This window comes from Mus caroli, unplaced genomic scaffold (genome assembly GCF_978045245.1).
Source record: "Mus caroli unplaced genomic scaffold, Mus_caroli_1 scaffold_14, whole genome shotgun sequence".
NCBI lineage: Eukaryota > Metazoa > Chordata > Mammalia > Rodentia > Muridae > Mus > Mus caroli.
Window position 1 is genome coordinate 109835420 of NW_028227269.1, and position 16926 is coordinate 109852345.

The 16926-nt window shown below is 54.1% G+C and overlaps 2 protein-coding genes across 10 annotated transcripts in view; one reads left to right on the top strand and one right to left on the bottom strand.

The window, feature by feature from the left end:
• The window catches only part of Klc1 (kinesin light chain 1), a 47983-nt gene extending 38376 nt beyond the window's left edge, over window positions 1–9607 (top strand). For 4 of the 9 annotated variants that reach the window (XM_021179631.3, XM_021179635.3, XM_021179634.3 and 1 more), the window contains exons 15-16: window positions 8923–8989; window positions 9225–9607. In XM_021179631.3, the coding sequence (XP_021035290.1) occupies window positions 8923–8989; window positions 9225–9227 (70 nt within the window). In that variant the 3' untranslated portion in view covers window positions 9228–9607. Of the gene's footprint in view, window positions 1–156; window positions 166–3359; window positions 3418–4162; window positions 5720–8922; window positions 8990–9224 lie in introns of those variants that run through there. The other 5 variants (XM_021179639.3, XM_029484486.2, XM_029484484.2 and 2 more) reach the window with 2 other exon arrangements.
• Window positions 7391–16672, bottom strand: Xrcc3 (X-ray repair cross complementing 3). Its single transcript, XM_021179642.3, has 8 exons — window positions 16631–16672; window positions 14956–15089; window positions 13766–13903; window positions 12651–12863; window positions 10752–10906; window positions 7870–8082; window positions 7700–7746; window positions 7391–7619 (listed from the first exon to the last, which is right to left on the bottom strand). Exons 2-8 carry the CDS (start codon window positions 15008–15010, stop codon window positions 7391–7393), a joined length of 1050 nt encoding a protein of 349 aa, XP_021035301.1. The 5' UTR covers window positions 15011–15089; window positions 16631–16672.
• Between the last annotated feature and the right edge of the window lie 254 nt (window positions 16673–16926).

Here is a 16926-nt window from a genome sequence, read left to right on the forward strand (position 1 = left end):
CTCGGGCTAATGCTGCTCTGTAACAAGCTACCGTGCCTCATCCTTCTGTGCTGGCAGCTGCCCCACTGGGGACATTCTCTGGAGCCTCCTCAGTCATTCTTTATGTCCCAGACTTTTTGAACAGAACCTGCTCAGTAGAAACGCACAGGGATGCAGTTTGAAAAGGTGTCCCTGGTCACACCCCACTGCTCAGGACACTCCCAGGTTCCGGCTAGAAGTGTGCAGTGTTTGGGGAACGTGTTAGAAATGAAAGTGTTTTCTGAGCTGTTCTGCTGGCTTGTGCCTTCTGAAAGTGTCCACTTCCATTCTCAGGGTCATGCCTAAGCCCGAATGCCGCACTGTCAGCTGGGCCTGGGGCTACTGTGCCCCAGCCAACCTTATACATGTGTCACAATCTTGGCTCTGTCCCTCAGAAATCTCTCTGGGTTCATAGTAGATCTGGGAGACAGGTTGGCCTGAGGCAGAGGCACACTATGGTTTTTATTAGTAGTTGTGGAGAGGGTCTGAGGCGTTCATAACATCTGTGAGCACGAGGAAGCCTCATTGTCTGAACACTGTGGAAGTCTGTGGGGCAGACTGCCTCCTGCAGCCTCTGCCTGGGATGGAGCCATGCTGGGCCTCAGGGCTGATGGGATGCCAAGCTTTAGATAGCAAGAGAGCCAGAAAGGCAGGCAGCAGCTCTCGTGTGACACCTGAGGGATCAAACTTTGTTCATTCCAGCACTGAGAGGGAGCGTGGAGGATGCTGGCGGTTTCGCTCAGGCTCACCAGAGTACTTGGGATAAAATCCAGGGTCGAGCTTATGCTGGGCAGATGCCCCACTGTTGCACTTGTATGTGAGTGGGTGCAGCAAAGGAACTGTTGTCTTGACTGCTACGTTTTTAGGGGGTAGGTTTTTAATGTGAGTAAGAGAGAGAATATATGCAAAGGCATCTGGGAGAGTCAGAGAAAAGAAAGGAGAGGAGAGGAGAGACTTGTGCACTTAGTAAGAGAGCAGGAGGGAGAAGGCTTGAGTGATGGGCAGATCATGTGAGCCACAGAGGGTGAGCAGCCGAGGGGCGAGAAGGACCAGGAGACACTAGCTCTGCTTGTGCAATGTGGAATCAGCTGCGATCCTGAGGGAGCTGGGGTCCAGCGTGGGCTTCGATATGCTCTCAGGTATCACAGGGAGACTTGTGTCCTTCTGCCAGAGCTAAGGGAAGTGACTCCTTCTGGCAAATGGAAACCCGTTTCTCAGTTCCCTGAGACATGCTGGCTTCTAGTGGCCAGAAACCCTCCTAGAAAGCCCCTGTCCAGCCCGCGCCCTTTCCAGACATAGGGACTCTTTTTTCTTTTTTCTTTTCTTTTTAAATTTTTTTTTTGTTTGTTTGTTTGTTTTTCGAGACAGGGTTTCTCTGTGCAGCCTTGGTTGTCCTGGACCTCACTCTGTAGACCAGGCTGGCCTGGAACTCAGAAATCTGCCTGCCTCTGCCTCCCAAGTGCTGGGATTAAAGGCGTGTGCCACATAGGGACATAGGGACTCTTGAGACCTTGGTCCAGCCTGAGTTCCTTTCTAGAATTATGGACTCTGAGACCTACTAGAGCTGGGCCAGCCTTCTACTTTAATTTTTTGAGGCAGGGACTTAGTTTGTAGCCCAGGCAAGTCTTGAATTTGTGGTCCTCTAGCCTCAGCCACACGAGTTGTTGGGACTGCAGGTCTGTATCACTGTGCCTGGCACGGGCCCACCCTCTGGGAAACTCTGAAAAGCCTAGTGTGCAGAGCCAGTTCTGGAAGCACCCTCTCCTCGTCCCCTCCCTCGTCCCCTCCCTTCCCTGTGGCTTCTGTGCTAACAGCCAGCAACAGCGTGCAGCCATCCCTGGTGCTGGAGTGAGGGTGGTTTAGGTGTCGTGGCCCCTTTGGCAGCCAGACTTGATAGGAAGCACACGTCACGTTGCGTGCAGCTGTCTCTCAGTGACTTGGGCTCTATGCCATCCAGAGTGTAAAGCTGAGACGTCTTCCTACCGCAGCTGACCTTGACGTTGTCTACCTGACTCTCTGTGGGTTTGCTCTGTCAGCTTCTAGAAGGACCCCAGGATTTGTCTTTCTAGGGTGTTCCCAATAGAGCCGGGCCTTCTGGCCCCTGTGAGAATAGCTTCCCTGGGTGGCTAGGCTGAGGCTAATGCCTGGCTACACTGGAACACTTAGACCCTAGAAGTTTCCAGCGTCATGGATCAAGGACGGTGCAGTGTGGGCCACATTGCTGCCGTCATTTATGAGGAAGAGGGAGGCTGAGAGTCAAGTGTGTGTAGCTTTCTTCAGAGAACTCATTTGCTTCCACAAGTATGGTGTGAACCCAGTCCTCAGGAGGCAGAGGCAGGCAGAGCTCTGAGTTCAAGGCCAGCCTGGTCTACAGAGTGACTTCTAGGACAGCCAGAACCACAAAGTGAGACCCTGTCTCAACCCAAAACCAAACACCATCGGGATGAGTCAAGATAAAATTTACATGTGATTTGCTTCTAGTAGTTTGCTGTAGAGAAAACCCTGGTCAGTCCTCCAAGAGTGTGTGGCTGGGCTAGGATAAAATGTTTTATTTAGTTTTGTCCTGTAGCTTTTGGTACAGTAGATTAAAGAACAGAGCTGGCCATTTGCTGGGATGTGTGTACAGCACCTGTGACCCATGGGCTGCCAGCCTGGCTCTGGCTTCTATGCCTCCTGGAGCTGTGTGCAGTTCACATTCAAAGCCACAGAGCCTGTTGAGAAGACCCTCCAGGCGGGCCTGCTCTGCTGGGGCTGCAGGTGTGCGTGCCCTGCCCACCCGGCTTTAGAGTTTGGTTTCCTTTTAAAAGAAAAAGCTTGCTTGCTTTATTTTGTCTTTTGCAACAGGGTCTCATTGTGTGGCCCCGGGTAGGCTGGTCTCCAATTTCACTCCTCCCTCCGCCTCTGAGTGTCACACCGAACCTGGCCTCAGAGAGATTTTCTAAGTAGAGAAATAGAAACTTCACAGTCAGTCTTGCTAATAGTTAAATAGTTTTTCTTCTTATTAATTTATCCAAAACTGTAGAACATATTTATGCATCTGGTCTTCACGGTGAGCCTGGAGTGTTTCCCTTGGGAGTAACAAGCCCTTTGAGAACCCAGACTCACCTTTCAGGCAGCAGAGTTCCTGCCCCTGGCTCAGCAGGCTCAGAAGGTAGCAGGACTTGCTGCATTAGGGATTAAAGCTGTAAAACAGTCGAGAGAAAGGCTCACTCTCCAAGTTGCGTGGTCCCTGACATCCCCCGAGCAAGCGAGGTTGCCGCCCTTAGGGCGCTTCCTGTTTTGGTTGACAACGTGCTGATGGGTTTGTCCTTGCATGTCCATGTCCGGGTTGAAGTCTGAAGCGCCAATTCTCTGGGTGTTCTTAATGCGGGTGGCAAAGCCACAGAAGATTGCTTCCAAGTAAGGAGCCTGCCCTGCTTGTGTCCTAGCCACCTTGAGCACGCCCCTGTGACGGGCTGGGATTGCCTTGAGAGCACCAGCTGGTGATGTAGCTGGAGCTAAGTACTGTCTACACCGGAAGCACTGTCAGTGCGAGCAGTCTCCTCCTGTGATTAAGATGTCTAACTGCTGTCGCTGGGATACTTCGGGTCATAGCCTTTGTTTCCCTGCAGCTCGGCTTTCTATTCCTTTCTGTTAGGACATCTGGTTAGCAGCTGGGTGTAGCCATCAGCTTCGCCCTAGAACCTGCTGGTTGCCTGGGTGCTCCAAGCATTCCTGACAGCTGGAGGAGCGTTCTGACCTACTGGGAAGGACATTTCTCTGCTGCCACATAGAGCTCAGTCCAAGGTGACAGACTTCCTGCTCATCACACCTCATGAGGCCATAGCTCTTTCAGTGGCCCAGATTCACCTAATAAAAGTGCCAGCCCCAAGCAGAGGCTGAGGACACTTTAAGACAGAGGATGCTACGGGCACCTGGCCTGGGAGTTATAGATTGATCTTTGGTGCTGGGATATACTGAGGCCATTGCTCATTAACACCTGCCCCCCCCCCAGAACTGCACCCCAGCACTGAGCTACACCTCTAAATCCAAATGTTTAGTGTTTTTATATGCATATATTTGGTATCAGAGGTCATACTGCTTAATGGTGATTTCCATAGAAGTATTGATTAATTATAATTTTTCCATTTGCTTTTTCACACAGGAACGAAATAATGGTCTGGCAGACTCGAGAACACTGAGTGCCAGCCACACTGATCTAGCCCACTGAGGGCTGGGACTGAACTAGATAGGATCCTGAGAGTACAAAACACTGACACCCCTGAAGCCCTGGCAGCTCCTTAGCCTGCCCAGGAGGCAGCTTTTCCTCTTGGTTGTAGTGGACTTTCTGTAGATGGGCATGTCCACAGCCTGTAGGCTTTGCTTAAAAGGTGCCTGGCAGCCACACCCCAGAATTCTGTTGCTTGATCTGCATCTGTGCCTGGGGGCTTCTTCTGGCCAGAGCCAGCAGCACTGTGGCCAGGGAGGCAAGGCAGGCTACAGCTGGTGGCTTAGGTATGTGTGGATCAGCTGCTGCGTGTGACTTCTGCCAGCCACACTTTTGTGACACCTAGAACCATTTAAAATTTAACACTGTGAAAAAGTTGTGAAGGAAGAATCAGAAGCTAAAAATACTCCCTTCAGAGTTCACAGTGTCTGTTGAGCCTCAAGTGTAGAGGGAAGAGAAGCAGGGCACAGGAGAGCTGCTTCCCACGGGGCTCTGCAGACCTCCCTGCTGTTGGGTCAGTGTTGGTGGTGGGCGCTGTGCAATGGTCTAGGGTCCGCTTTCCTGGTGTCTGCTAAGCTTACAGAAGCCTTTTCATGGGTGGGTTTTGACAATGTTTCGGATCAACCTGTGGCAATTGTGAGACTAACTTTAACTGTGGACTTACGGGCCTACGTTAGGGCAGCAGGGTGGCCTTTGGGTTGCAGGGACTCTGTCTCAGCCTTGTATCAGTCTGAGGAACTGTGTGGTTCCCATCAAACGCCAGGGTTTTGGCCTGGTATTTAAAATTAATTCATTGACCACAACCAGCTACAGATTTTCTTAGGCCAGGGGTGACGGCACACAACTTGAATCCCAGCACTCAGGAGGCAGAGGAAGGTGGAATTCCGGGCCAGCCTGGTCTACAGAGTGAGTTCCAGGCCAGCCAGAGCCACACAGAAACCCTGTCTTCAGGTAGCGCACAGGGTTGGGGCTGGAGAGATGATGGTTAAGCAGGCCGGGCTCCTGCCATACCAGTGCGAGTGCCTCAGAAGCCATGGAAAGCCCCGGTGGCCCCGGGGAGTCAGCTGGCTTGACTAGCTGACATGCTTCAGAGGGATACTCTGGGAACTTGTGTGCAGTCAGCGCTGTGCAAGGGTCTGTCGCACTTAATGTCCTTAGGAGAAAAGCAGGGCCCAGCTGGCCCTTTCTCCACGTTCCTCACGGCGAGCCAGGGACCCTCAGGAGAGTGCCCTGTGTTTATTGCTGGGGAAGCTCTTGGGGGTGCATAGTCCTAGGTGCTGGGTGTTGCATAGTCCTAGGTGCTGGGTGTTGCATAGTCCTAGGTGCTGGGTGTTGGGTGTTGCATAGTCCTAGGTGCTGGGTGTTGCATAGTCCTAGGTGCTGGAAGAGCACAGATGCTCAGATAGTCTCCTGGGATGCTGCTAGAGATGTTACAGAGTCTCTGTGTGTGCCTGTGCATGCATGTGTGAGAGATGTGTGTGTAGATCAGGATACCTCTGCATTCATTCCATTCTCTTCTTCCCATGGTTCCAGAGAGTGAACCAGGTCGCCATTGTGCTGCAAGTTTCTTTACTCTCTGCGCCATCTTGCCAGCCTGAGAAAGTCAGTGTTCATAGGAATATATACTGAATGCTGAGATGTGTGCTTACAGCTCATGTAGCCCTACGGGGGCCGTGAGCCTAGCTTCTGCCTCCTACGCCCGTCTGCACTCGGTCTTGAGCTATTGTACCTGTGGTATAGCTGGCTGCAGTGAATGCAGATACTGGTGGCAAGGTGTCCCATATCCTGAGAGATGCTTTCAACTCACCTGGTGGGCCTATTTTGGGGTGGACTTTCAGTGCCCTAGACCTGGCTGGTGGATCCAGGCCCTAGGAACCTTTGGGCATGGATTCTAAGTGCGTCTGGGAACCATCTTCTAATTTTCAATACAATCTCTTTAGAAAATAATTTGGAAGTGTTGATACTTTGTTACAAAAATAAAGTTTTATTTCCCGGTCTAAAGCCCTCCAGTTCTGCAGAGGTGTTTTATGTGAACCACCCCACCCAAGCAGCTGTGTGTCCCCTCATCCTCAGCCTCTCAGGCACGGGTCAGTGGGTCGTAGCTCAGTGTAGAACACTTGCATGCAGGAAGCCCTAGGTTTAGTCTGCAGGATTGCCAAAAGGGGGGTAGGAGCCCCAGGGGCCTTTGAAATGATGAGCTCATAAGAGGATAGGGCCACCCTGAAGATGTCATGGTATATACCATAAGTGGACTGTTTTCCCTACTTGAGTGGGGACAGTGACAGTGTTATGTCCTGGTTTGAGGAGTCAGACACTACTGGAGCAACAGGACTCCTTGGTGAGGGTCCACTTGGCACACTTGCTGGTGGGAGCCTGTGCTACCTGTGCGTCAACACCACAGCCCTGTCTTCAGAGGCCACACCCATTGCTTACTGTTGACACTCAAGTCCATAAGGTGTTGATTCTGAGTCCAGAGCACATGTTAACAGGAGGCCTGTCTGCTGGCTGAGTGTGCACACAGTCCTGTTGGGTGCTCTGTGGTGCCTTCCAGCCTGGATGCACTGCCCAGCCAGAGTTGCCAGGCACACCAGCCAGGCCTCAGTGAGCGCACACACCTGTTTCCGGGTGTCCCTTTCATAAGTTGCCCAAAGCCACTTAGCCTAGGCAGCTGGGTTGGGCCTGGCCCATCTCTCTTCCTCAGACAGTTTTCTCCACTCTGCCCTGAAATGGTGTATATGTGTGGGGAGGAGCCCAGTGGGGGAGTGCCTCACTGCAAGCCATGCTTGGCCTGAGTGGTGGATGTTACTGCGTGTGTGTGTGTGTGTGTGTGTGTGTGTGTATAGTGGGTTGGGGGGAGTTAAGACCATCCTGCAGGAGGGTAGGCCCCACCAAGCTGCTGAGTCCCAGGCAGAAAGCAGAACAGAGAAGAGCTGAGTCTTGTCATTCTGGGGTCCTACAGAGACGCCCTCCAGGCTGCCAGAGCTCCTGCTGCTCGGTCATCCTCTAATGGGTAGGTGAACCCCAGGGAGGAGAAAGCAGATACTGACAGACCAACCGTCACTGGGTGCCTGTTCAGCAGGTGCCACTGACTGACAGGTTGTTGGAAAGAGTCATCAGAATCAGGGTTTCTTGGGACCTGCTCAGGCTGACCCACTGGTCTCACTGTTAGTAGGACTCTGTTCCTGGCATCCCCCTAATGCCTTCCCCACTGACTGTGTAGCAGCACTCGGAGAGGGGTAGGTGGGGCGCGAAGAGCACTCGGAGAGTCCGAACTGGGCTTCTGGGCAAGCCTGTGGTAACATCGTCCTCATGGGTGCGGTCAACCATCAGTCGCATCAGGAGCTGGTTAGCCCAGGTGATGCCAAGGGCTGGAGAGAGGCGCTCCTCCGAAGCCCTGAGACACAAAATGGGTGTTGGTGCTTGTACAGCCCACCCTACCCCCCATGTCCGCCATGCTGAGGTGCCCACACTCACCCCAGTGACCTGGACACAGACTGCTGGTCCTCCGCCATTTCTGTCACCTGGAAAAAGCAAGTGAGGGTTAGTGACACAGCCACCTCAGCTGCCCCCCTTCTACCCAGCCACTTGCTTTCCCCATGGTCAAGGGCAGCCCCTCCTTCCCAGCTAGCGCCAGCTGCACCCACCTGGTTGATGCACAGCACTGGGCTCCGGAAGGTGCTGCTCAGTCTTCGCAGTGTGGCCCCCAGCGAGAGCAGGAGCTTCGCCCTGACGGCCGAGGCCTGAAGGTGGAACTCACAACGAAATGGGGCTGCAATGGAGTCAACCACCACCAGGCGGGCCATGCCCCTCGACAGCAGGATGGGGACCTTCTTACTCACACACTCCAACAAGGTGTCCTGTGGGGACACATATCACGCCCACCGCTGGCCTCTGCATGGTCAGAACTCCCCGACTGTAGCTTTTTGACACTTATTGGCTGCCTCCTGGCCTCCTGGGGCAGAGGCTCATACCTGGACCTGCACCCTGAGTCCCGTGCAGGTTGTCCACTGCAGCTACTGAGGTCACCCAACCCAGCTACAGCTCCACGGCTGACATGATCACCTCACTACGCTGTAGTCTAGAGAGCAGTTCTGCTTGGTCTCACTTGAGTAGGGTGTGTGTGTGTGTGTGTGTGTGTGTGTGTGTGTATGGGAGGTAGGTGCCTTCCAAGTCTTTGTGCTGATGGGGCAGGCCAGACCTGCTGTGGTAGGATGGAGTAGTGGTCTGGGAGTCTGCTCTGCACACATCAGGTACCACCCACTCCTAAAGGAGCTGGGACCCTGCCCCATCCACATCAGCTGCGCCCTGGAGAAGATGCTAGTGGGGACAGAGAAGGGATGGCACCAGGATCATCTCCCCTGCCACCCACTCCAGGAGCCCTAGGCTTTCTTGGGACTACTGTGTTCTGTTTGGCACTGAAGTTGGGTGACTTAAGATGTGTTTAAGTGGCCTAGGTGACAGGGTAGGATTATACGGGGAGGGGAGATGGCTTTTGTCAGAGGGTCACGTGGCTACAATTGGGTGGTGATAAGGCTTGAAGTTTCAGGCAGGGCCTTCATGTTGTCCCTGAGTTCGGGGTCTTCAGGCAGTTTTGGCCGGCCAGGCAGATAGCCCTCTACCAGCTCACTGGCAGCTGTGAGGAGCTGTCAGTTCCCGCATCCAGCCAGGAGTGAAATTAAGTCTGTACCTCTCTCTAGGGCATCCCCCGCAGAGCCTCTTGGTGTGGAAAACGACAGCAGCAGCCTAGAAGACGCTAGCACTAACGTGAGTGTCTGCACCCCCCAAGCCAGGGCTTGGGCACCTTGGGGATGACAGGAAGAGGGAGGGGGCCAGGTGTGGTCCATATTGCTTCTCATGCACAAGGGGGGCAGGGGCTCTGTGTCCACATCTTGTGGCCTTGAGGCTGGCACTGACTTCTCCCATTGCTGGGCAGACAGACCCCAAGGCAGGAGGTAGAGCTGCCCCCAGTGGTGACCTGACCTGCAGTTTTCTCTTGCAGTGACCTGGGCCTGGTTCTTTAGACACCATGCTGCTGCTGCTGCTGCTAAGCACGGCTCCGGAGCTGGCCCTGTGAAGGCCAGGGTGGGGCTGGGAGGGCCCTCGGCTGGGAGCCCGCAGTGCTAACTTAGTTCCCTTGCCCATGTGCTGTGGAGCGTATACTAACAACTACACCACTAGTAGGGTCTTGGAGAGCCACTCTCAGTCAGCAAGGATGGTGACCTGGTCCTGTCCCCTTCCTGGGAGGCCTACGGGCAGGACACCTCTGGCTCTTGCTGCTTTTGCCTGGCCTCTTTGTGGCACTTCTCATGTGTTTAGTTCTGTGTCGTGTGTGATAATGTATTTTTATTGTACATTTTTTTAAAAAATTAAAAGTTTATATGCCATACCATCTACCAGAATGAAAGCCTGTTCATAATTATTTTTTTAAAATTAATTTTTTTTATTATCATGCATGTGAGTGAGTGTGTGCCATGGTGAGTGCATGGAGGTCAGAGGACACTGGAGTCAGCTGAGCCAGCCTGTGGTCCTCTCAGAGCTCTTAACTCTCGGCCTAGCCATGTGATGGCCCAGATGGGCATACTGAGGGGGCTCCTGCCATTTATATTTGGGGAACTGGGTTATCCCCTTCTCCAAACTTGGAATGACCCCCATTTTCACCCATCCCTGCAGCAGAGAGCCTTTCTGCACTGACCAGCTGTCCTGGGCTTGGCCCTGCTTCCTGCTGCTAGAACGGCAGCAGGTAAGCCCCAGACCCAGGCAGCGTCCACAGAGAACAGCAGCCAGAGGTGGCTTGTCAGTTCTCTGCATCCCCACCTAGGGCACACCTTTGCTGTAGTCTATGGCCTCCCTTCCCTACCTTTCTCCTGGGTTGATTGATTAGGTCTGTGTTTCAGGTAAGGAATAATGTTGGTTCACAGATAGGATGAACAGGCAGATTATGCAAGAACCTGACTAGCTGGGTGTGGTGGCGCACGCCTTTAATCCCAGCACTCGGGAGGCAGAGGCAGGCAGATTTCTGAGTTCGAGGCCAGCCTGGTTTACAAAGTGAGTTCCAGGACAGCCAGGGCTACACAGAGAAACCCTGTCTCAAACAAACAAACAAACAAACAACCCAAGAAGCTGACTAGTGAGGTTTCTGTTGTTGAGCTAGGGTCTCACTGTGTAGGGTCTCACTGTGTAGACCCGGCTGGCCTCAGACTAAGATTTCTCCTGTCCTTCCCTCCCAAGGGCTGAGATCAAAGGTGTACGATATTACACCCAGTTTGACCAGTTTTTGCATTAAATCCCCACGTTGGAGAGTGTTTTCATCAACCCAGAATCCCCAAATGCCTGGCCCGCAGGTACCGCAGGGACAGCAGGCAGGCTTCCTGCTGTGTGTTTAGAAAAAACACCTCCATGACCTTCACTCCATGGGAGTCTGACACTTCCTCTTCTTGACTTTACCCTGAGCTGAGTCTGGCACCTGTCTCTGCACAGGTGACCCTGGTGAGTCGCTGGGCCATCTGTGAGCACAAGCAGCACTCACCACGTCGGCCGCATGCTCAATGAAGATGTGGTTGCTGAACCTGGTCTTCTCGATCAGCTCCTCAGGCACGTCTGTCCGCAGCCGAGGCTGCTGCGCAATGAGCTGCCACAGCCGCTTGCTGGGGAAGGCATCTTCTGTGCAGATGTAGACAGCCCCTGGAAGCCAGAGTGCCCAGTGTGTGAGGGAACGGAAACGGACAAGTGGCTGCACACACCAAATGGAGTCTCATGCCTGCCTGTCTGCTTCTGTCCCTTAATAAGTTTTTCCCCAGGAGGGCAGCAGGTTAGACCTGGGTATCCTACCTGTGGCTGCTGTGCTGGCTCCTTAGGAACACAGGCTAGCCCTGTCCTGACACCTGAGTACCCACATCTATGCTCCTGAATACCCTGCTATCTCATGCCTGCTCTCTAGTTCCTCACTGGGCTGGGCAGGACAGAGGGTGGATCACCAGGGTTGAGGGACTTTGAGACATGTTCCTCACAGGCTCCCACCTCTCTCTGTGCGTCTACTTGATGATGCTGGTGCCATTGTGGTAAGTGCAAGAGCGGCTGAACAGGCACCTGAGATACCCGGGACATAAACAGTCCTTGTGTCATACGCTTTGGGGCCAAAGGCCGCTCTGATCCTGCCGCCGAATGAGCTGGACAGCGATCGGGGAGCCGTGTGTGGGTGGCAGGTGCCTCACCTGCGACTGCTGGAACCTACACCATTAGTTCTAGGCCTCCAAGGAGAAAAGATCTTGCCAAAGACGCCAAACCACAGAGTAAGGAGACGTGCTTCATAAGATAAGCACTGGCTGTCTCAAAGGTCTCAGTTAAAGCAATCGTCCACAAAGGGGGGACAGAGCCGACAATACTCTGCACTTAATATAAGGATTTAAAACTTTCTGCTCAAATAGGGTCCTCACATCCCAGGCCAGACACATGTGGAGCCAGCCTGGCCTCCAGCCTGCATTGATCTTCCTGCACCTGCGTCCTGAGGGCTGGGGTTACAGGTGTGCGCCTATGACTGGCATGGAAGCCTCTAGGCAAAGGCTGGGTCTTCCGGGGGATGACCTGACAGAAGGCTCGTTGGCGGATAACAGCACATCACTACAGACCTCTGGAATGCTGGGAACATTGGCACTGCCTTTCCTACCAGGAGCAGCTGTTGTACCAGGCAGTGTCAATGTGAACGAGGGAAACTGGCGCCTTTGGACATTGCTTTTGTGACAGTATCAACCTGAAGTGGTGTTGTGGGGAAACCCCAGCTGCTGCAGAGCTGGGTGAAGCCTAGGACTCCTCGGACCTGCTTCCTTCCTGTCTTGGGCACAGGACACACAGGACCCAAGGCTTAAATGGTGGAGACTATAGCTTATTTTGTTTTGTGTTCTGAGACAGGGTTTCTCTGTGTAATAGAGCCCTGGCTGTCCTGGACTTGCTTTGTAGATCAGGCTGACCTCGAACTCAGAGTCTGCTTGCCTCTGCCCCCTGAGCACTGGGATTAAAGGCTTGGGCCACCACGCCTGGCTCAGCCATGGCTTGTTTTGCAGCTATGACCATCAGCCCTTAGAGGGCCCAGGCAGAGTCTCCCAGTACCAAAACCATCCACATGCTGCTCAGACTACTGGCCCTGACCAGAAGGGAAAGGCCTTGTGCTCTCTGCCCTACCTGTCTGGTTCTGTGAGTCTGGGTGCAGGGGTGTGTGGTAACTGTAGGCCCAGCTGGTACCCCCTGCTTCCCCCTGCCAGCCTAGCACAGCTCACTCACTCTTCTGGAAGAAGAAAGACAATCAGGAGAAACCACTCAAGAGATAGCCACTGGCTCCCAGAGAGGAAAGCAGCTCTCAGAGCAGGCCAGGGATCAGCTCTACCTGCCTCAGATCCTGCCTCCCCTCCCTTCAGGAAGGGGAGCCACTTACCGGCCTCTAGGCCTCCATATTGTCGTGGGAACTGCACAGCCAGGCAGAGCTGTAGTGCCAGCTGGGTCTTTCCTGCTGAGCTGCGGCCAGCCAGGCCAGTGATGCCCTCCAGGGGCAGGCCTCCACCCAGGAACTGATCCAGGACAGGGCAGCCTAAGCTCAGGCGTTGATGCTGCTCAGGGAAGCTCTCCTTCTGCTGGAACAGATGCAGTGCTGCAGGGAGCATGGGTCAGGCTGTGTTAGCGGTCTAGCCCGTGCCCCACCCACAGCCTGCTAGGGCCTGTGATCCTGAGGCCTTCAAGGAAGTGCTGGCACATGCAACATGGGTGAAGGACTGGCAAAGCCACCACACACACACACACACACACACACACACACACAGAGGCAGAGTGCTAAGTTAGGCAGCCTGGTTGTGCAGCTGAGTACAATGCATATGTAAGAGTCTGTCCCTGTCACATTTCCCAGGTGGGCTCACACCCTTCCCTGGTGGGCAAAGCTGCTGAAGAAACCTGAACGCTGTTCAGGTGTAGTGGTCTACACATTTAATCCCAGCTCTTGGGAGGCAGAAGCAGCTCCGTGAGTTTGAGGCCAGCCTGAGCTACACAGAATGCCGGAACAATCAGAACTGCATAGAGAGGCTCCATCAGGGAGAGGGAGGCTGTTGGGGAGGAAGAAGGAAACTGACGTTCCTGAATGTAGCAATGTAGCAAGCAGGCTTTCCTCAGCATGAAGAGAAAATGAGCATCAGCCTGTGACAGTGATGGTGACAGTTCTGAGCAGTTGGAGCCTCAGCTTAGATGCCAGTGAGCTAAAGCCATCGTGTGGAAGCCATGTTCTGAGTGTCAGGACCTCTCACAGCTGCTGCCACCATACCACACCACGGGGACCTAACTTTGTCCTTTACTGTGAGGGTCTCCTTCGAGGGCAGGTACTCCAGGAGGACTCTGTAGAGAAGCTGAAGCCATGAGACCCTACTGTTCTGCTATGTGGGCCTTCTTTGTGGGCTCTGGACAAGTCACTTGGGCTACCTATCCTAGGTTCCTCGTGTGCTGTGAAATCGTTCCCCACAAGTCTACCCAGGCCTGCGCTCCAAGCACCCCAGCCCAGGTGCTCACCTGTAAGGACACGGCTTCCCCGAAGGTGTAGAGAGGCAGCTCTCAGCAGGCACTGCACATCGTGGCTGGGCAGGCTGGTGAGCCGCTGCAAGTCTGGTCCGGAGTAGCACAGAATCTCCTTCACTGACTTCAGTCTGCCTGAAGTCACAGGGATAGACCACGGGGAGTCAGGGCACTCAGTCAGAGTGAGAGGTGGGGATGGAGCTGGGCCTCCAGATCTGGGACACCAATTCTGGATTCACCCACAAAATCTTGGGGAATGTGACTAGTGGGTGGAGAGGGAAGGGAGGGAGGGTCCTGCTGGCACTGCTGCACCCTCGTAACTGGGCCTAACTCTCTTGTCAGCAGCAGTAGGAGCCAGAGAGTGAATCCTGAGTGCTATGAAGATGTGACTGTCGCCCTGTCCCACCCTTTGTTCACAGTCCCAACTACTTGGAAGGCTGAGCCAGGAGGGCCGCTTGCACCCAGGATTCAAGGCCAGCAAGACCATGTATTTTAAAAACAAAAAAGCATGAATGTAGAGTTGGGGGTGTGACATGAGAGAGTGCCTTTTGACCACGCACAAAGCTCTGGAGTTCACTGACAGTGGCAAACAGAGAGAGGGCCAAGGGAGAATCAACTCTGAGTCCCCAAGCCAGGCCAGGGTAGGCAAAGAGGCGGACAGAGCCAGGATGCAAGCAGGCCAGGCCGGGCAGGAAGCAATGGGTGGCACACAGTAATGACCAAGGCCTGCTGCTTGCTGCTTAAGGAGGAAACCAGTTCTGTTCTGGGCTTGCATTTACTTTTTACTTTCAAACCAGTTAGCAAAAGAAATTATTGCTCCCAGCACTGGGAGATGGAGGCAGGAGGAGCTCTGTGAGTTCAAGGCCAGGCTGGTCTACACAGTGAATTCCAGGCCAGCCAGGGCTACACAGTGAGACCCTGTTGCAATTAAAAAGAAAGAAAAATAATACATTGCAGATATATCAAACTAGTTCACACAGAGGCAGAAAGAGCTGCCAGGAACATGAGGGCTGAGCAGCTCGCCCTCTGCAGCCACAGCCCTCTGGGAACTCAGGTGCCAAAGGTGCCCCTTGCGAGACCAACCAACCCCGCTTGGAAAAGGAGAGAAGCCACTAGGCGTGGGTGGTGCACAGACTGCAGCTTGTTTTGCCCACAGTGCCTGTGTGCCCTGCTCAGCACACACATACCCTTCTTAATTGCAGCAGTAATTCGGGGATTTAGGTCCAGCTGATCCAAGTCCATTCCTCAGTGGTCTCACCAGGAGCACGCAGAGCTGACAGGCACACAGCGATGGATGGTGACACACACCAACTCAGATTTCCTGTGGGAAGGTGACACACAGGGAAGTTTGAAGCAAAAGTGTGGTTAGGTGTCCCACTGAGCGCCAAGGTCAGGTGTCTCCCTGTCCATGAGAGCCAAGGACAATGCTCCTGTGTGCACCGTCAACCCTGAGGAGGACTAGGCAGTCTGGAAGCCTAGGCTCACTCCAGATGTTGGCACAGAACTAATTCAGCCGTCGCCAACATCCTGAAGGTGTCAGTGCTGTGATGGGGAAAAGCAAGCTAGCTGCCCCTTGCTGCTCCCCTTTAACTTCCTGGGGCATAGAGGGGTCTCGCTCAGCATTCCCCAGCTTTTTGTGAGTTTGGGATTTTGAAGGATTATGGGAGAAATTGAACCTGGTCAGAGAACAACAGAAGAGGCAGCTCCACCGCACCAGAAAGCACAGAGAAAGCCGCCCAGAAAGGGGCCCGCTGGGGACAGCACCAGGCCAGTGTGAGGAAAGACGTGTCCTACAGTACACTGCAATGGGTTCAAATGGCAGTGCCAAGAAGCACTAAGGATGGGGTGGAGTGGCTCAGGAGCCAAGTTTGAGGAGGCTGAGGACGTGAGATCTGGTGCTGGGCAGGTTTGGTGAGCTGCCAGTAATCCCAGGGCTTGCTCAGAAGGCAGAGACAAGTTCCTCAGAGCAGGCCGACAAGCTGAATCTGTGGACTTTGGGTTCGTAGAGCAAGTGATGGAGGACTATATGTCAGACATCTGCCTTCCACACACACATCAGTACAGATGTAAACGGACATACGCGTATGTACATACACCACACCACACAGGGCAGGAGGGAAGCTGGCTGGACAACATGCTTCCAGACACAAAGCTCTGGCACCAGAACTCAAAGGTCCCCCAAGCCATCAGCTACAGCGTCCAGAGCAATCACAGGGCTTGGTGGAGACTGGACAGAGGACATAGTCAGGGGCGGGTTCTATCCGTGCACCCGCAAATGCCAAGGCCTCGAGGCAGCTAACCTTGCTTTACAGAGTGCCACTGAGCAACTTCTACTTCAACACTGAGAACCCGCGTCTCAGACAAAAGCACAGAGCTCCATGCTCCACTTGGCCGCCGGCCTTCCGGAGAAGTAGGCTAGAGTTGTGTCCAATTGTGTCGGAGAGAGAGCAAAGCTCCTGGGTAGCTGATCTGGCCAATTACCCAAAGAAGCTAGAGGGTGTGGCGCGCGCGGTGGCTCACACCTGTATCAGTGCGAGGAAGGCTGAGGCAGGACTGCTGCTGAATCCAAGGCCAGCCTAGGCTACACGCACAATGTGACTCGTCCTTACGAACACCACAAGAAAAACAAAAGTCACAGATCAAATCTGCAGCGAGTGGTCACGCTGTGGCTGGCCTGGGACTCTGGTGCCGAAAGCAGGTCCCGCGCTCAGTTCGATTCCTCCAAACTCCGCTACGGGCTTGAGGAGGTGCCCCGCTGGGGAAGCTCGTTCTTGAGCCCGGACCTGGGGTGCTCGAAACCCACGGTGTCCTCTGTCCTCTCCTGCCACCCCATGTTCGGCCACTCGCGATCAACTAACTCACCTCCCGGATCTGCGTCCCCGCAAGTCTCCCGCGCGCTCCGCCCGCTCCTGAAGCCCCGCCCATCTCAATCTTCTCTTCCAATGAGAGGCCCGATTCCGAGTCTGCTCCACCCAGAAGAAACGAAGAGGCGGCTACGTGGCTGACTAATTGGCCAATCCGAAGTCACACTCTCCCTAGATGGGGGGAGGGTGCCCCTCCGGTCTTCACCGCCGATTGGTGGCCAGCCGTAGGGGCGGGAGCCTTGCGCGGATTGGAGAAGGGCGACTCTGGGGCGGATACTACTCTCCGATTGGTTC